Source organism: Mugil cephalus, chromosome 17 (assembly GCF_022458985.1).
Source record: "Mugil cephalus isolate CIBA_MC_2020 chromosome 17, CIBA_Mcephalus_1.1, whole genome shotgun sequence".
Taxonomy (NCBI): domain Eukaryota; kingdom Metazoa; phylum Chordata; class Actinopteri; order Mugiliformes; family Mugilidae; genus Mugil; species Mugil cephalus.
The window spans coordinates 22584366-22603841 of NC_061786.1; the positions used below are offsets into that span (position 1 = coordinate 22584366).

Genomic DNA, 19476 nt, shown 5'->3' on the forward strand with positions numbered 1-19476 from the left:
TGAACAGACGGTACTTATTCATTTCTACTAGTGGTTGAAAGAAGGAGTTCGGCTCCTCTTACGGTGGCAGTAGGTGGTTTTTAATGGGACCAGGACTCATTATGTGTTAAAACTAACCAAAGGAATGAGACCACAGACCACATGTGGACTGACACCAATGTGTATATAAAGACATTTAAATTTGTGGGGGAATAATCAACCAACGATTGTGCTACTGTAAGATGAGCCATTGGTTTTGTGCTTTAAAGTTTGCTAGATAACGATTGTGTTTCTGGGGAAAACAAAGCTTTGTTTTTCCGAGATAAGGAGATAAATAATGTCCTCTGAGGGCTCCCGTAGTCAGCTGTTAACCCATCATATACAGTCGTCCTTCTGCCGTGATAATCCGCTCAAGTTCGATCAGACACGGCTCCTTCTCTAGGTTGTTTTTTTTTTCTTCTTCGTATAAATAGTTGATATATTTCCTTCTCTCCCCGCGCTGCGTTGTCTAACAAACAGAAGCTCATGAATAATAATGTGTGCAAACAAAGTGTGCGTGGGAATACATTTTCTGAGACGTGTTCGTGGGAGGGCGGCAGTGTGGGATCTCACAGCCTCTCAGTCATCAAATAAATCGCACTTAGAAATTGGGAGCAATCTGTGCTGTAGACCGCACACACACACACATAACACACACACACACAACACACACACACACACACACACACACACACACACACACACATACAAACACACACACACACACACACATACATACATAACACACACACACACACACACATAACACACACACACACACACACACACACACACACACACAACACACACACACACACACACACACACACACACACACACACACAATAACACACACACACACATATAACACACACACACACACACACACACACACTGGTCCATGTGATCCTGATCTAGAAAAGCTTCACAGAAAACAAATGAGGTTGGATCAGTTGTAGCAGTTTATTTATGTAAGTTATATAACAGACCTGCAGCTACAGAACTACTACTACTACTATTACTACTGCTCCTACTAATAATATACTACTACTACTACTACTAATAATAATATACTACTACTACTACTACTACTAATAATATACTACTACTACTACTACTACTACTGCTACTACTAATAATAATATACTACTACTACTACTACTACTACTGCTACTACTACTACTACTACTGCTACTACTACTACTACTGCTACTACTGCTAATAATATACTACTACTACTACTGCTACTACTACTACTACTGCTACTACTGCTGCTACTACTACTACTACTACTGCTACTGCTACTACTACTACTACTACTAATAATAATATACTACTACTACTACTACTACTGCTACTACTATTAATAATATACTACTACTACTACTACTGCTACTACTAATAATAATATACTACTACTACTGCTACTACTACTACTACTACTGCTACTACTGCTACTACTAATAATATACTACTACTACTACTACTACTGCTACTACTACTACTACTACTACTACTACTGCTACTACTACTACTACTACTACTGCTACTACTAATAATAATATACTACTACTACTACTACTGCTACTACTATTAATAATATACTACTACTACTACTACTACTGCTACTACTAATAATAATATACTACTACTACTACTACTGCTACTACTAATAATAATATACTACTACTGCTGCTAATAATATACTACTACTACTAATAATAATAATATACTACTACTACTGCTACTACTACTAATAATATACTACTACTACTACTACTATTAATAATATACTACTACTACTGCTGCTGCTGCTACTACTACTACTACTGCTACTACTATTAATAATATACTACTACTACTACTACTGCTACTACTACTACTGCTACTACTACTACTAATAATAATATACTACTACTACTACTACTAATAATAATAATAATATACTACTACTACTACTACTACTACTACTGCTACTACTACTACTAATAATAATATACTACTACTACTACTACTGATAATAATAATAATATACTACTACTACTACTACTGCTAATAATATACTACTACTACTACTACTACTGCTAATAATATACTACTACTACTACTACTGCTAATAATATACTACTACTACTACTACTACTACTGCTACTACTACTACTACTACTACTACTACTGCTACTACTACTACTACTACTACTACTACTGCTACTACTACTAATAATAATATACTACTACTACTACTAATAATAATAATAATATACTACTACTACTACTACTAGACCTGCAGCTACAGAGCTACTACTACTACAATTACTACTACTGCTACTACTGCTAATAATATACTACTACTACTACTACTGCTACTACTGCTAATAATATACTACTACTACTACTACTGCTAATAATATACTACTACTACTACTACTACTGCTAATAATATACTACTACTACTACTACTGCTACTTCTGCTAATAATATACTACGTCTACTGCTACTACTACTGCTAATAATATACTACTACTACTACTACTACTACTGCTAATAATATACTACTACTGCTACTACTACTAATAATAATATACTACTACTACTACTACTGCTACTACTAATAATAATATACTACTACTACTACTACTAATATACTGTTATATAACAGACCTGCAGCTACAGAACTACTAATGCTAATACTACTGCTAATGCTACTACTACTACTACTGCTACTGCTAATGCTACTACTAATACCACTACTACTGTTGCTGCTGCTAGTTTACCCACAGGTGCAGCCATTGAAGCTGATGTTGTATGTTAGTGGTGGATAATGTGGAGGGAATAGACTGACAGGGCTGGTTCAGGGGAATCTGGGGGCCGTGGGCAGGAGGCACCTTAGGGAGGCTCCCACCATGACGCTGTTTCAGTGTCTAAGGGGGTTTCAGGTTGTGTCGTTGATCACTGACTTCTTGTCTCGCCAGCAAGAGCAGCCTCCCTGCAACGAGGCCTCGTCTCAGGCCGTCTCCTCTTCCCCCCGAGTCCCCATCTCTAAATGCGGAGACCTGGTCCTCTCCCTGGAGTACCGGCCCGACTCGGAGAAGCTGCTGCTGTCCGTGGTGGCGGCGCGGGACATCCCGGACAAGGCCCGCAGCGGCATGGACTCCTGGCAGGTGCACATGGTGCTGCTGCCCTCCAAGAAGCAGCGGCACAAGACGTCGGTCCAGAAAGGCTCGACGCCCCACTTCAACGAGACCTTCCGCTTCTCGCGCCTGGAGCCGTCCGACCTGCAGGTGTCTGCCGTCAGGTTCCGGCTGTACGCGCTGGGGGGAAGGATGTCCCGGGAGAGGATGATGGGGGAGAAGGTGCTGCGCTTAGGGGGACTCAACCCGGACGGCGGGACGATGGAGGCGACGCTGGTTCTGGAGCCTCGAAGTAACCTCAAGGTAAGAGCAGTGTTTGAAGTGACCAACAGAGGGCGCTGTTTTCGTTTGGTTACTTTATGAAACTGCCTCCTACCACGTTCTCTTTGTTCCCCGTCAGAGCGTCGACTCCCAGCTGAGTCTGTCCGCCGTGTCCCAGAGCGACAGCGCCTCGTCCACCCAGTCCCTGACCCACGGCGGCGTCCCCGAGCTGCTGGTGGGACTGTCCTACAACGCCACCACGGGACGCATGTCGGTGGAGCTCATCAAGGGAAGCCACTTCAGGAACCTGGCCATCAACCGGCCTCCAGGTCCGTAGTGAAATAGAAAATATGTAGAGAGGGGATGCACATGACGTCACAGCAAGTGGAAGAAAGTTGTGCATAGAAATTAGCAGCATTAGCTTGAATCATAGACTTTTATAGCATCTAAGTTGTAAAACTAAATAAAAAAAGATCAGTTAATATTAATTTATGCTTATGTTACGTATTTTATGGCTAACGTTACTTCTCAGTAAAGCTCGTAGCGTTAGCATCTTTTATTTAGCTACATTTATCAGAACTGAAATGAACTAAAACTAACTGAAACTGATGCTAATCCACTTTTTACTCTAGTACAAAGCTGTTGTAGTATATAAAGTTCCACATGTCAATGTTCGTGGACCATTTGTTGGTCGTATGGATCATTGTTGAGTTCATTTGTCCTTAATTTGATCTGATAATCCACAAAGCGATGTCCATGCCTACTTCTATATTTATATTCAGTCCGACTTTTCACACCTTCTTCTTCTTCTTCTTCTTCTTCTTTGGTGCAGACACCTATGGGCGTCTGACTCTGCTGAACTCGGTGGGGCAGGAGATCTCCCGGTGTAAGACGTCGGTGCGTCGCGGGCAGCCCAACCCCGTCTACAAGGAGACGTTCGTCTTCCAGGTGGCGCTCTTCCAGCTGTCGGACGTCACGCTGCTCGTCTCCATCTACAACCGGCGCAGCATGAAGCGCAAGGAGATGGTGGGCTGGATCGCGCTGGGCCAGAACAGCAGCGGCGAGGAGGAGCAGCTCCACTGGCAGGACATGAAGGAGGGTCGGGGTCAGCAGGTCTGCCGCTGGCACGTCCTCCTGGAGGCGTAACGTGACGCCTGCAACCTTTTTACGCGTCGCTCAACCTCCCAGAAAGTTTTAGGCGTTTTAAGGAGGAGTTGATTGCATCCAGAATTTACCAGGAAAAAGACACTGTAAAGAAACACGTCCTTTTTCTTTTGTTTTAAGGCGGAATGAAGCTTGTTGTTGATTAACAGAGCAGAGGATCATGGGTGACGTTTGTAGGCTCAAGGATTCAAGGACTCCATCCAAACCTGGGAGAGCGTCAGGAGGCACTCGGCTGGTCGGTTTGAGTCAGCAGCACAAAGAACAAACTCATCAACCCTCAGAGGAGCTTCAAAGGAGAATCATCATTCAAGGCTACTGCACAAAAGACGCTGAAATTGAATTCACTGGTGAGATTTCTGAAGTGGCGGATGAAGATGAAACATTTCTGAACTTCGTCTCAGTGACAAAAGAGGAAGAAAAAGAAGAAGCTGTCCACCTCAAGGTTTCTCTGAGAGTTTGTCCTTCCTGCTGCACTTTTATTTCTCTGAGAAATAAGATCCGAGGTGTGTGTTGTTTCTTTGACAGATCAGTGGAGAAGTAAAGTAATCTGCAGAGTGAGGCTCCTCATCAGTTAACACTCAGCGACAAAAGGCACAATAATATATAGATTATAAATCAGTTATCTTGTCTGTCTCCTCCAGATTTTAAATGAACATCGTTCCCAGAGGCTAAAAGAAAAAAAAAGCACACATTTGCATTCGTAGACACAGGAACAGAAGGAGACACATGGGCGTCTGTCAGTAAATCTACAATAATGAGGACATTATTAAAATATCACCTAGAAAAACAAACGTTTCTTTACCAACTTCCACAGTTTTGTTCACAAACCATTAGCATTGATACAACCTGGAATTAAGGCTTCAACTAACCAGCCGTCAACTTTTCCTGTTTGTGATTTAATTTGGCTAAAACTGACTTTTTTTTGCAACAGTAGGAAGTAATTTGATCTCAGAAAATTTACAAAACCCCAACTTTATATCTTAAACTTCTTACATTTCAAAACATGTATCCAAAAACATCCAAAAAACTAATTGAAATTTATAAATCACAGTTTTAACCAAATACTGGAACTGAAACATATACGATAAAAGTTTGTTGGACAGTTTTAGGTATTTTAAGTCAGAGCTACACGGTAAAACATCACGCAGGAATTAAGTGCCAACAGCTCATCTCTTTTAGTCAAAGTGCTAATCTAGAATGTTTTTAAATAAATAATTAAGTCACTATATTTTGCTAACTGGGGTAATGTTGCATGTTAATGCAATTATATGAGTATTTACAGAATTTGCAACTGGGATTCTCACAAAGACAAAAAAACATATATATAATCTTAATAATTCCAGAATTTGTGGCGCTTCCAGTGGTTAAAGTTCAAAAATACACCTGCAGTTACAATTTATCGCCATAGGTGTCGCCAGAAAACTCAAATTTTTTTATTCTCTTCAAGTTAATTCTGCTTCTTATGTCTTTTTTCCTGAACTTCTAAATATAAATTATTTGAAATAACCACAAACTAATGATTCATTAGTAATCGAGTGTATGCACGTGACATCACAGACGGCGGAAGTCTCCATGGTTACGTCCACTGAGCGGCAAAAAGTGACAGTTGAACATGGAGATTAGCAGCATTAGCTTGAATCATAGGCTTTAATAGCATCTAAATTCTAAAATGAATTTAGAAAATGGGGAAGAGCTGTTGTGCGATTGAACCAAAAACAGTTGAAGAAAAGTGAAATAAATTAAATAAATGGATTATTGTATGGCTAACATTACTTCTCAGTAAAACTCTTAGCGTTAGCATCTTTTATTTAGCTACATTTAGCATAACTGAAATGAACTAAAACTAACTGAAACTGATGCTAATCCACATTTCCTAATAAGGGGGTAATCTAGTACAAAGCTGTGTTGTATAAAGTGCCAAAATGTCGTACTTTAGTATAAGTGTAGTATTTCCAGGCTTTGAAATCAGGTCCATATAAATATCAGAAGAACTGATTTCTGACACATGTCAGTATTCGTGAACCATTTGTTATTTGGTAGTTGGATCATTGTTGAGTCCAATTGTCCTTAATTTGATCCAATAATCTTTATTTTTATTGTATTTACTTCTACATTTCACCATGTTTTTGCCACTGAAGGGGGCGTGGCCCCGGATAAACCCTCTATAACTAGGTCTACTGTGTTAACACTGCGCAGGTTAAGCGTAATGACAAAAGGTGGCAAATTAATTGACCTGATTGACCTGATATTTGCTCCCCTATACAAGCTTTAAGGAAAAATGAAACTATTGAATGAAATGAAACTAGTTTACATGAAATCCTACCGAGCATTCCAGTAAATTTAAAGCTCCAAGTCTGTTAAATGAAGGTAATATTTTCTAGTGTAAGTTTTATTTCACAGCCTAGCGTTAACGCTGAGGGGCCGTAAAATGTAAAAAAGGAATAGAAGCACAGATTTTTCATGATTCAAGAGGAAGAGAAAGACGTTTCATTCACATTCAGCGCTCATTCATATTCCCCAGCCACTCGTGCTACTACAGGCAGGAAGCCCAGCAGCTGGAGACTCTTAACCCCGTCGGGATGAGCCTCATCAACGCTGAATGATGTTATTTGGCTCCGGCTCAGTCTCCTTCACGCCGCAAAGCTCATTTCAGCACCCGCTAATGCTGAGCTGAAAAGAGGCTTTAAATATCTCGCTGCAGCTGTTAATAACATGCACTGAAGTGCCCTGGAAGTGTGTGTTTCTCCCCCATCCAGCTCTCTCTCCGCGGTAATTAGCAGTTACAGCTGTGGAATCGTACGCCGCGATGGCGCTAACACCGCTGCTGGTGCTCATCCTCTTCCCGTCTGAGCATCTTTTAAGTCGTACGGCAGCAGTTGAGCCCGCAGGTGGGATTAGATGTGTTTGTGTCGACAGACACTGTTGCTGCAAAGCCCTCAGGGGTTCACACACTCACAAACAGCAGAGGTGTGTTTACCAGAGGAGTGTGTTTTTTGGTTTGTTCTGGGGCGGCAGGTAACAAAAAGGCCTCTGGTAAAATTCAGAAATTGGTTTTAAAACTGCAACTATAAAAGCAGTTACAAGACATTTTCACAGCTAAGTAGAAATCAGAGAGTAATTACACACCAAGCATAACAAATTAAGGCTGATGCTCATATTCAGTGGAATTACAACTAATTATTATTTCACCACTGAACCCATAAAATCTTCATCACTTCTCATTTAACGTGACCTTTTGTACAAGTGCTTGTCAAGAACACGTGAATGACTTCGGTTTATTATGTCGTATATTCAGGGAGGCTTCCAGCAGCACAAAGACAAGGTTTTTAGTTTTTAAGAGAAAGTTGAGTTGGTGTGTTGAAGGGCGCAGCTGAATAAAGTCATTATGTATCTGTTCAATGCAGGAACCGAGTCGTATGCGCCGGATGTTTAATGTGCAGATGTGTAATGACGACTATTCCAGGTATAAATGAAGCATGGATGAAGAATAGGAGTGCTGCAGCTAGCTTCCCAGGGCATTAAGGGGAAGTTTTTTGTGTTTGTTGTTATTGGTATTTTATGTGAGAATGCTAAATACTAAAAGACCAAAATAGTTTTAAATACTTTTAGAGTTATACCAACAAAGACCAAAGTCCCACTAGCTTCTGTTACTTTAAATCCTGTTCCATTAGCTTCTGTTATCTTAGCTTCTGTTCTGTCAGCTTCTATTGCATGAGCTTCTGTTAAATGATCATCTATTAAATTAGCTTCTCTTGCATTAGCTTCTGTTGCATTAGCGTCTGTTGCCTTAGCTTCTATTCTGTTAGCTTGTATTGCATTAGCTTCTGTTCCTTTAGATTATGTTCCATTAGCTTCTTTTGCATTAACTTCTGTTGCATTAGCTTCTATAACTTCTGTTCCATTGGCTTCTCTTGCATTAGCTTCACTTGCATTAGCTTCCGTTGCATTAGCTTCCGTTGCATTAGCTTCTGTTGCATTAGCTTCTGTCCCATTAGCTTCTGTTCCATTAGCTTCTGTTGTATTAGCTTCTATTCCATTAGCTTCTATTGCATTCTGCTTCTGTTCTATTGGCTTCTCTTGCATTCGTTAGCTCATTCAACAAAACGTACGTCGTGTAATGTTCCAGTTTGTTTCTTTCCGTAATGAAATTCTTGGGTTTCAGACAAAAAACAACAACATTTCCAACAAACAGCTTCTAAAATAACAACAGATTTTGTTAGCTGTAGCATACGAGGTAATTAATGTAACCCCTGTGGGTAGGTTAAAAACTCTTATGTCTCCAAATAGCGCTAAATTGTCTAATACTGTCTTCAAATGGAACCTGTGAGCCTATGGTTAAGAAAGGGGAAGTCATAACAGTCAGCTGTTGTATGCTAATGGAAACTGAAACTAGCCTAAACTCAAACACTCTTAATCTCTGTATGTAGTATATGCTAAAATCCTATCATGGCTAATCAGTAATTCTGCCAAAATGATATTGGCTTGTGCTAATGCTAACCTTTCTCAGTATATCCTAAACTTAAATATAACATTAGTATATTATGTTGTAGCTGTCAAACCACTACAGTTTTATATTTAAGGGAAGTGGTTTCAGTAAACAGTTACCCTGACCCTCGTAGGATTAGCGATAGCTTGGTTGGATTGTGCTTCCAGAAAATTGTGTCTTTGGCTTTAACCCTTTATAGGGCAAGGAACCATATTTGGTAACTCTCAGTGAGGTTTATTTTCATGTGGTTTTCATTGAGCCAATCAGAGAAGATCGAGAAACATTCTCAGGTCTAATCAGGGTCTAATGTGGTCTACAAGTTCCTCCATAACTGATGTATTAGGTACCACGAAGAAGAAGAAGTGGCCTAATGTTGTCTAATCTGATAATGTGTATATCAACAAGTGTCTGAATCAGCTCCAAATACACGTTTACATTAATTTACCACGTAAGGAAACGGAACCACATGTGGTAACTTCATTCATTTTGATTTTCTCCATGAAAATTAACAATATCACAAAAGTAAAACAGTTTTCTGAGTACAATGACACTTTAAATTTAAAATTTCCAAGTATGTCTACTCCCTATAAAGGGTTAAAGTCAAAATTACCAAACTCCAAAGCATTTTGTCAGTGTTGGTGCAGAAACACTGGACTTTGGGCCGTTGTACAGTGTGTTATAAATAGGTTTTCTTTGGCAGATGAGTCATACCTGTCACCAGGCTTGATATCAGCACTCCTATTCTACTGGCTTCATCCTGGTGGGTGTAAAAAACAAAATGACCTGAACTATATTTACTGCACAGATGGATATATTTGATGCATGTTGAGCTGTTGTACAGAATCTGTCACATCTATTATATTTTTTAAGATAGTGTTTAATGTTCTTAAATATTGTCAGAGATCGTGTTTACATGTCTGCATGCTCAGTTTAAGACGGAGGTTGTATTACAGATGTGAGATAATCAGACTGTGCTGCAGATGTTTTATAATTCTGATGAAGTGCCTGTAACATTTGGACATGAAACATATCCACCGTGACAACGAGATGAAGCATGAAGCCTTTGTTGTTGTTCCCTGTGAATGCTGCTGTAGGACTGCATGCGTGGAAGGTTTACTCGTCAGGGCCTGGACCAGGGCGGAGGTTTTCAGACTCGGTCAGGAAGGAAGGAAGTCCAGACTCTGGAAAACCCACAACCAGAGATAAAAAGTCTCACAAAGCAGGTCTTAAACTTTTTTAAAGTAACCTTTTTCACACATTAGCCACTGATACACTTTACTAAGTACATAAAACAATTTAAAGGCATGATTTGTTCGTATATGGCTTTACTTCATCTACTAAATTTAATTTAAATGTATTTAATTAACTGTGTTTCCCACTTTTGTTCTGCAAGAAACAGAACTGTTTCCAGCTAGTTGTGTTCTACATATTTAATCAGTTCAGTCTAAGTGTGTATCGTGTTTGAGGGTGCAGTTAGCTTAGCTTAGAATACAGATCAGACACACTTGAAACTTGTAAATTCCCTCAAATGACATATTTAAAGGCTCCAAAATGAATCTGCTCTCTGCTAACTATCGTGTACAAGGTGTAGTTTGATGTTTGTGGAGCTACACGGTTCATCAACAATCAAATTATTAGCAACTTAAAAATAAACTTTTTAAAACCACATTTTGTTAAAGTTTAGACATGGTGCGGTCATTAAAAATCATTTTAAACTTTGGACAAATCCAGGTTAGCCGTTAGCTCTGATGACCCTTATGGTTTTTGCCGAGCTAGGCTAATCGCACTCTACTTTCTAACGCAACAATCAGCAAAAGAATAAATGCATTGAAATGCCCAGCGGATGCATCTCAAGTTACAAACCTTTCAATTCAATTTTATGCTTTAACACAAGTTTAAAACAATATGAATGACTAGTGGCTGCTAGCGAGAGATGGTGGTTAAATGAAAAAAAAAAAAACATACAAAGGAACTTTAGACACGAGTTGTTTATTAACAGTTAATCATGATCACCAAGGTGAGACTTTGGTGAGAGTTTGAACGCCCACAATCCACCCCAACCACCTCCTGCTGACAATGATGCAGTTCACAGCTCCAACCAGGAAGTATGTTGCACTAAACAACGTGACTGCGAAGACAATTTCATTCCCTAAGGTCTAATTAACCTGTGTTATAGAAGCTTTCACACCTTCCTCAGCCAGTCCAGGTGTCAGAGGTCAAGTTGAAAACTGTGGAAACACAAATAAAAGTTGAGCTTAAACAACCAAACCACAGAGAGGACAGTGATCCGGACTCTGATCAGACTATGGTCCTGCCCCTGGTCTGGGCCGTGCATGCTGAGCTCCCAGGAAGCACCTTTTTGTACCAACTTGTGTCATTGCCAATAAAACCCAGAAGAGCCTTGCTGTGGTAACGTCTGGCTCCATCTGTTTTCTTGGGGCTTCCTCTTCTTTCTGAGGAAAAACAACAACACAGTGACTGGAGATGGAGATTTCCGCTTTTAAATCGTTGTCAGAGGAAATCTCTGGATTAGAGATTAGGGAACGTATCTTGTATTTTTTGGGGGGAGTGGGTGGGGGGGTCTGTCCTAATCTTTGGTAACAGATGCCTTCGATTTAACCTACAAACACAGATTTGTTGCTTGTTCATTAGCTGTTTAGTATCAATCTTTGTTTGCTTTGGATGCAAAGCTTTGGAAATGAGCTGTTATGGGTTAAGGTCTTAGAAATTTAGGTGATTCTATTTTATTATGAATAAAATAGCTAAAATTGTTCATGTATGTTGGCATGTTGTGGATAATTAACTTACTTAATTGTTTATTTGAGCCTGTCTTTTAAGTCAGTAGCTAAATAACAAATATACACAATATCACTGACTTCTTACACATTGTTCTTTATGTGATTTTACACTTTATAAATCCATGAATTAATTATGAGGCTAGAGGCAATTAGCTTAAACATCAGAAGCATCTTGCTTTAAAAATAAATATTTAATCCACATTTTTTGTCATGATTAAATTATCGTGTAAAGCTTTAAAAGAGCTATAAGTTTACAGCTGCTACTAATGTTTATGCTAAGCTAAGCTCATTTTCACCTGGTTCCAGCTGAAACATGACATGTGTTTTTACTTTGAGCAAAGCCAGGCTAGATATTTACTACTAATGTTTATGCTAAGCTAGGCTAATTGCTTCACAGTTGCAGCTTAATGTCTTGTATACAAACATGGAGTCGTATCCATCCTAACTTTCTGCAACATTCTCTCCCATTCTGGTTCATAACAGCGCGTAGCTTAGCATAAAAACAGAAAAAGAAGGGTAAGGCAGGCTAGTCGTTTACTTCTAGTTCCAATGTTTATGCTAAACTAGGCTAATAGCTTCATTCTTAATTACTTGCCTTGGTTAAAACTGTAAAAATTAATCTATGAACATCTGGAATCCACATGTTTGTAAAGATTCATAACATAACGGATCTTAGCATAAAGACTTATGAACAAGGCTAATACAGGCTAACTGTTTACCTCTACTATTAATGTTTATGCTAAGCTAGGCTTATAGTCAAGTAGTAGGTGTAGTGTCCATCTTCTTGCCTAACTTTCAGAAAAATTCTCTCACACATTATTGGTCCATAACTGATCATAGTTTAGCATAAAGATTAATAAACAAAGCTAAAACATGCTAGCTATTTACCTCTACTACCAAAAAGCTAAGCTAACTGTTTTCCGGTTCCAGCTTCCCCACTGATAACCTGAGTTTAATCAAGCTTTTAAAATTAACCTCGAATCTCCGCTTTGTCAGGATTAAAAAGTTCTTTGGAGCTTTTTTGAGGTTTATTTTGTTTGATTGTTTTCAATTTGGTCAAAGTCGGAGTCATTTCCTTGAATTATGAAAGTTTGGCGAAGGTCAGATCTCAAACTTGATGACAGAAATAATAAAAGATGAGTTAGAGGAGAAGTTGTGGTGAAAGCAGCAGAGAACCGCGCAGCTCTGGTTGGATGCGCAGAGGCGAGGACTGATGCTCACTCAGTCTCCTAGCAACAGGAAACATCTGCCTCCGAGAGGACCAATCAGCGTCGTCTCCTGTTGCTGTGAACGGAGATATTTTAGGAGTCTGGAGCTCGGCAGCGAGTCTCACCCCCCGACAGGAGCTGGAGCTCTGCACCCCGCGTCCCCACCTCCATCCATCCATCCGTCCGTCCATCCGTCCGTCCGTCCGTCCGTCCGCAGGAACCGACACGGACTCAGACTTCAGGCCGAGCTGGAGCGACGACAGGTCGGTGTGAGGACGCTGGATGTTCCCCGGAGATAAAGAGAGAAACAGCTTCTTTAACCGGGATTTACAGCAGCGGGACTCGGTTTAATACGAAGGTAAGAAGCTTTCATTTAGATTTAAAGATGCAAGTTCAGCGTTTTAAAGAAGCTTTTGTTTAAGATGCATATTTTAAATCTACTTAAACATGAATGCTATGCTAAGAAAAACGATGACCTGTGCTTCTTAAAAAGAAAATATATCTCACACTATTCATCTTTTGCAATAAGATAAGACTTTATTTATCCTGGTTACATGAATAGCCCAGAGTAGACTAGAGAAAGTAATTCAGACATTCATCATGTGTTATTATTAGAAATATTATTTTAACTGATGGACAAAAAGACGAGAGCATGAATCCAGCCAACAATTTAAAAGCAAAATAGAAAGAAAACTGGTGTTAAAGATTAATAAACAACAAAAATAAAATAAAATGTTCTTAACAGACAGATTCTGCGAAATCATAAAGGAAATATATTCAGAAATGAAGCTTTTGTGAGTTGTAAAATTGTGTTTTAAAACCTTAAGATGCAGAAACCCACCATCTATTTCGACTTGTGAGGTTCTGGTCAGACCTTGTGTTTTTGATGTGAACTATAAAAAGAATCTGTTTATTAATCTGTGCACATTTAATCTTGGCTCAGTTCAAGTTAAAAACTAAGACACAGACCTCCTGTTCCAACTTATTTCTTCTGCAAAACAACGACAACAAAACACAATCAAACACACATGAAACACTGTGCAACACACACACACACACACACACACACACACAGACAGACACACACAGACAGACACACACGTCCCACGCAGCCTCCATCACATGCAGCAGTTGGACGTTTCGCAACCGTTGAGCTTCCCACTCTGATTCTGATTGATTTTCAATAACAACCCCCTCATGCAGCATCTTATCTTATCTCTCCTCCTCCTTCTCCTCCTCCTCTTCCTGCTCCTTCTCCTCCTCCTCCTTCTCCTCCTCTCACACATTCAGATGAGCAGATTTTCAGTAACACACTCTAGATTTTCATTTAAATGTTTTATTCTTTCACCTGTTTCATTTAATTTATTGATTTATTTTTTATATATTATTTTTTATCTTTAAATATATTTTCCTGATCTTTCATTTCCATTTTTAATGTTTCACTGTTTGCATTTTTCCTTTCCTCCTCCTCCAGGTTTTGTTTATATTTTTCTTTTAAAATCTTTTATTTTACCTCTTTCATTTTTATTTATTTATTTTTTTGTATATATATATTTTTCTTTATATTTTTCAAAAAAAAATCTCTCATTCATTCATTTATCTCATGGTTTTATTAATTAATTAATTTATTAATTATTATTTTGTTGTCTTTTCCCTTCTTCCTTTATTTTTATTCTATTACAGCCTTTCTTTCTTCCTTTCCTCTTGCTTCCTGTGTAGTTCCTCTTGTCCGTGCTGCTCAGTTGTCCAGGTTCATGATAATTAGCCGCTGATTCTCCTGTTGCTCAGATTAAAGCTTTGAGCTGGAACCAGAGATTATAAAAGATATTCTCATGTTGTGGAAACTCTAAAATAACATGAGTCAGTTTTGTATCCAGGAATTCAAGAGGAAGAAGATGAAAAACAGTGAATGAAAAACAGTCTCAGAAGTTTCTGTGTTTGTGCTCTGGTGTTTCTGACCCACTTCCTCTTCCTCCTCCTCTTCCTCCTCCTGCAGGAGCCCGTGGGCGATGTGGAGGCTCAGATCAGCTCTGGTTTAAACTCCGGTCAGAGATCTGAGAGTCTGTCTGAGGAGCATCAGCGGCAGGTAACGTCCTCCTGCAGGTTTAACGTCTCTCCAGCTGGAAAATATAACGCCCAGAGTTAACTTTCTTTAATATTATTCATCATTTTAAATGTTAAATCTTGTGTTTCAAGTGTCTCCTGGAGAAATCTACTCCTGTTTATGTTGACTTGGTTGACATCTAGTGGCCAAAAGAACAACAACACCTTCCACATATTTAGTTTGTGTGTTTTAATTCTTTATTCAAACAAATAAGATAAAATAAAATCCATCAGTCATTCACACATTTCTAGAATATACAATGTTTTTTTTCTTTATTGTCTCAAATTCACAAGAACAGAAATAAACCATCAGCAAAGTAATAAATCTAAAGGTTGGTGTTTGATTTATAAAATGTAGGTGAGTAATAACTGATATAAATAAATAAAATAATAGAGAGATACACATAGAATAAAATAACACAAATACGACACAGACTCCATACAGACACACAGAGACACAAAACAACCAGGAAGAGACGCAACAACAAAACAGAGACAATCAACGAACACAACAACATGACAACTGCTCAAAGTAAAAAGAAATGGACGATAAAGAACTGAAAACAGATTCTTAGATTAGAATCTGAGGGATCCAAAGGACGACTAAGAGGCCTCAAAACAACCAGAAAGATTTTTTTTAAATTAAAGCAAAAAGACAGAAAGGACGTGACCTGAGGGTTAGACGCACAAAAAAACAACAAACCAACACAAAAATATACAAATAGATGCAAAACGACTGTAAACTGAGACTAAGACTAAGAAGAACCAGAATAAACCAAAGAGAGTTGACATGAGATGAAACTAGAAACTAAATGAGTCTAAAACAACAGAAGAGAAACACAAATTCAACACAATCCACCCGTCTCAGATTAACAAGGATTAAAAGTGAAAGCCTTAAATCTAAACTATGATGGAAAGTAATTTGTTCCCATCGAACCTCCTGGATGTTTCTGCATCATATACAGTTCTGTGAAAAAAAAAGAAAATGGTGTAAACTCAAACATGGACGTGCTTATTTACAGTTTATTTCCATCATGAATGAACAGAAGAGAAATCTGAATCAGATCAGTATCTGGTGTGACCCTCCTTTACCTTCCAGACACCATCAGTTCTTCTAGATCCACTTACACTCAGACTCAGTCCATGATGCTGAGACCAGGGCTCTGGGGGGGTCATGCTGTTCTTGTCTCCTCTGAAGATAGTTCTTAATGACCTTGTCTGGATGTTTGGGCTCTTTGTCCTGCTGCAGAGTAAATGTGGGGCCAATCATCCTCCTCCCTGATGGTGTTGATGGTGGATCAGTATCTGCCTGTATCTCTCAGCATTGAGGACCATTAATCCTGATTAGCATTGAGGAGCCTCCACCATGCTTCACTGTTGCCTGCAGACTCTCATTATTGTCGCTCTCTCCAGCCCTTCAGTCAACAAACTGACAAATATTCCACATGTTGCCTCATATGTTCTGGTTCATAGTTGAGTCTCTTGGTCTTGTTTCCATGTCAGAGGGATGGATTTGTAGCTGCAGCTCTTCCATGAAGACCACATGTGTCCAGACTTGTCCAGACAGTAGATGATGGACCTGGGTCCCACTGGTTTCTGACAGTTCATCTTCACATTTAGAAGAGAAATAATCTTGTTTTGTGTCTATGATCCTATTAAACCCCCGATTTGAAGAGAAGAGATCTTTTTTAGTGAAGCATAACACCAGATACTGATGTGACTTAGATTTTTCTTTTTGTAAATTGATGAAATAAACCTCATTATTTATATTTATGAAAGCATTCTTAGTTTACAGCATTTTTTTTCCACACCGGCCTCAAACCTTTGCTTTGTGCTGTGAAGCCTCATCTTCTTCAGATCCTGTGATTAGTCTGAAGGTTTTACGATGAGTCACGGTTTGGTTGAAGCGTCACGACGGAAGCATCTTCAACCGAACACGAAACCAAACCAACGGTTTTAACCTTTAAACTCGTCTCATCTCTGCTCCTGTTCTTCTCCTGCAGCGGCGCCTTCCCCACGAGAGAGACCAAACCAGTCAACAACGTCGAAAGTTGCTTACTTCAAGAGGAAATATGCGGAGGAGGAGGATCTACACGGAGGCCTACATGGATATTTACAAAAAGTACGAGTCTTCATCCTTCATCCTTCATGCTTCCCTCTGCTACTTTCTCTCTTCATCAGCCTGAATTAATGAAACCTTCATGTATTTACGAGATGAGAAGACACGATATGATAAATAGGACGGGACCAGATTTGATTGGTTCCTGAGGTATTTAGGAGTCACAGCTCCTCCTCCTCCATCTTGAATGTGACTCCTCTGTCATGTTTGTCCGTCCACCACCTGGAGCTGTGAGGACAAACCTCAGGACGTGATAATAACTGAGAGAAATGAACCAGTTTTACCTGTTTTAAAAGGAAACCCCGTCTCTGTGTCGACCTCAGAATAATCTCTGATCTCCTTCCTGTTTATGTGTTGTTTTTTTTTTTTTCCACTTGCAGCACTTGATCCTGCAGGAAGACCGGAGCTGCATCCTGAAGCTGTCCCTGGAGAAGCTGAGGTTCCTGGAGGACCCGGAGGCCTACCTCCGCCGCTCCGTCCTCATCAACAACCTGCTGAGGAAGATCCACCACGAGGAGGAGGAGCTGGAGGCCGAGGAGGAGGAGGATGAGGAGGAGGAGGAGGAGGATGAGGATGAGGTAGAGGAGGAAGAAGAAGAGGAGGAGGAGGAGGAGGAGGAGGGGGTTATTGGGGGGAGGGGGCAGCGGAGGCTCATGTACCCGGACAGGAAGAGGGTGAAGGTGCTGGTGACGGACTGCTGCTCTCCGGCGTTCGGCCTGGAGGAGCTGCAGCGTTACCGCCTGGTTCCCTGCTACCCGACGGCCGGCTGCCTCTACAGCCACCAGGTCCTCCTGTACAACCTGGACGACCACGGCTGACTACAGCCCCCACAACCCCCCCCTCGATGACATGATCCTCTTCAAAACTACCAGATCAGACAGGAGGAGATCTGCTCCCCCTCGGTTTACAACTCAAACCTTCAGAGGGACTCGTGTCTCCAGCTCTGAGACTTCTTCTTCTTCTTCTTCTTCTTCTTCTTCTTCTTCTTCTTCTTCTTCTTCTTCTTCTTCTTCTTCTCCCTCTTCTTCTTCTTCTCCTTCTTCTTCTTCTTCTTCTTCTTCTGTTGCCTCAGGATGTTCAGGGTCTCCGGTGGTGATGCCAGGCCTCTATGTGCAGACGTGCGGGAGCTGAAACCGGCAGCTTGTTGTTGTTGTTGTGTCGCTGTTTTTGTTTGTTTCTTTGTTTTTTTGTTTTTTTAATCGTCACTGATTCAGGGATCTTTACAGACTATATATACGCAGGCTACTTCTGATGCAGGACCTCCGCTGACAGCGTGCTTGTCTTTTGATGCTACCGTGTGAGTTATGAAATCTTTTGTGTAACATTCCCCGGACGCTGTGAAGTCTCCCTCCGTTTGATTTCGTCTGCACTCTGCCGTCCTCTGCTGGACAAACAGTTCGTCAGTGGCTTGTGTTTAAACCCCAAAACGATGTTAACAGACACAAGGGCTTCTTAATGAATTTGTCAGCGACGACAACACATCCTGCTCTTGTACACGTGTAAAAAAAAAACAAAAAAACTAAACAAAGAAACACTGTTTTAATCATAGAACTGATGCCAAATACTGCACATTTGAAACATCATATTAAAGTTTCTATTCAATGTTTAGGATGTGCTTAAAATGTTCAGATGCAATCATCTTACTTTGTTTAACCTTTTTTTTAAAAAACAAAAATGAACAAAAGTCATGCGACCAAATCCAGTTTCTGTTAAAGAGTTGTTTTAAAGATTTATTTCCAGACAGCAGAATGCCTTTAAGCAGATATTAAAAAAGCAGCTCAGATGTTTTTGTTTTTTTTAATTAATGTGATTATTGATGATTCATCTGTGTGTGTGTGTGTGTGTGTGTGTGTGTGTGTGTGTGTGTGTGTGTGTGTGTGTGTGTGCGTGTGTTCAGTGTCTGTTCAGGAGTTTTACCGAAATGTGCATCTCGATAACAATCACTATAATGGAAGAAAAGAAAAGAAAGAAAACAAAACTAAAGGCAACTATTCAAGAGAAGGTTAATATTTTAAAGCAAGAATTTATATTTTGATGAAAATGCATATTCCATATTTAAGATAAACTATTTTGAAAAAGGGCCGTGAAAACTTTTTTTTTCAGGTGACTGATTATCAGATAATAATAAAGTAATGTGATGATGGTTTGATGTCTTTCTTTTTGTATTTTTGTAGAAGTTCTATCTATC

At 39.7% G+C, this 19476-nt stretch overlaps 1 protein-coding gene and 1 long non-coding RNA gene across 4 annotated transcripts in view; both read left to right on the top strand.

Moving 5' to 3' along the window:
• Window positions 1-6236, top strand: part of syt16 (synaptotagmin XVI) — a 29242-nt gene extending 23006 nt beyond the window's left edge. For all 3 annotated transcript variants that reach the window (XM_047610786.1, XM_047610788.1, XM_047610787.1), the window contains 3 exons: window positions 2991-3452; window positions 3550-3739; window positions 4243-6236. In XM_047610786.1, coding sequence (XP_047466742.1) covers window positions 2991-3452; window positions 3550-3739; window positions 4243-4556 — 966 coding nt within the window. In that variant the 3' untranslated portion in view covers window positions 4557-6236. The remainder of the gene's footprint in view (window positions 1-2990; window positions 3453-3549; window positions 3740-4242) is intronic.
• A 6678-nt stretch (window positions 6237-12914) lies between these two features.
• Window positions 12915-19434, top strand: LOC125023501. Its single transcript, XR_007114625.1, has 4 exons — window positions 12915-13424; window positions 15063-15152; window positions 17173-17291; window positions 17669-19434. It is a non-coding gene; the product is annotated as an uncharacterized LOC125023501 (long non-coding RNA).
• The last annotated feature ends 42 nt before the right edge of the window (window positions 19435-19476 follow it).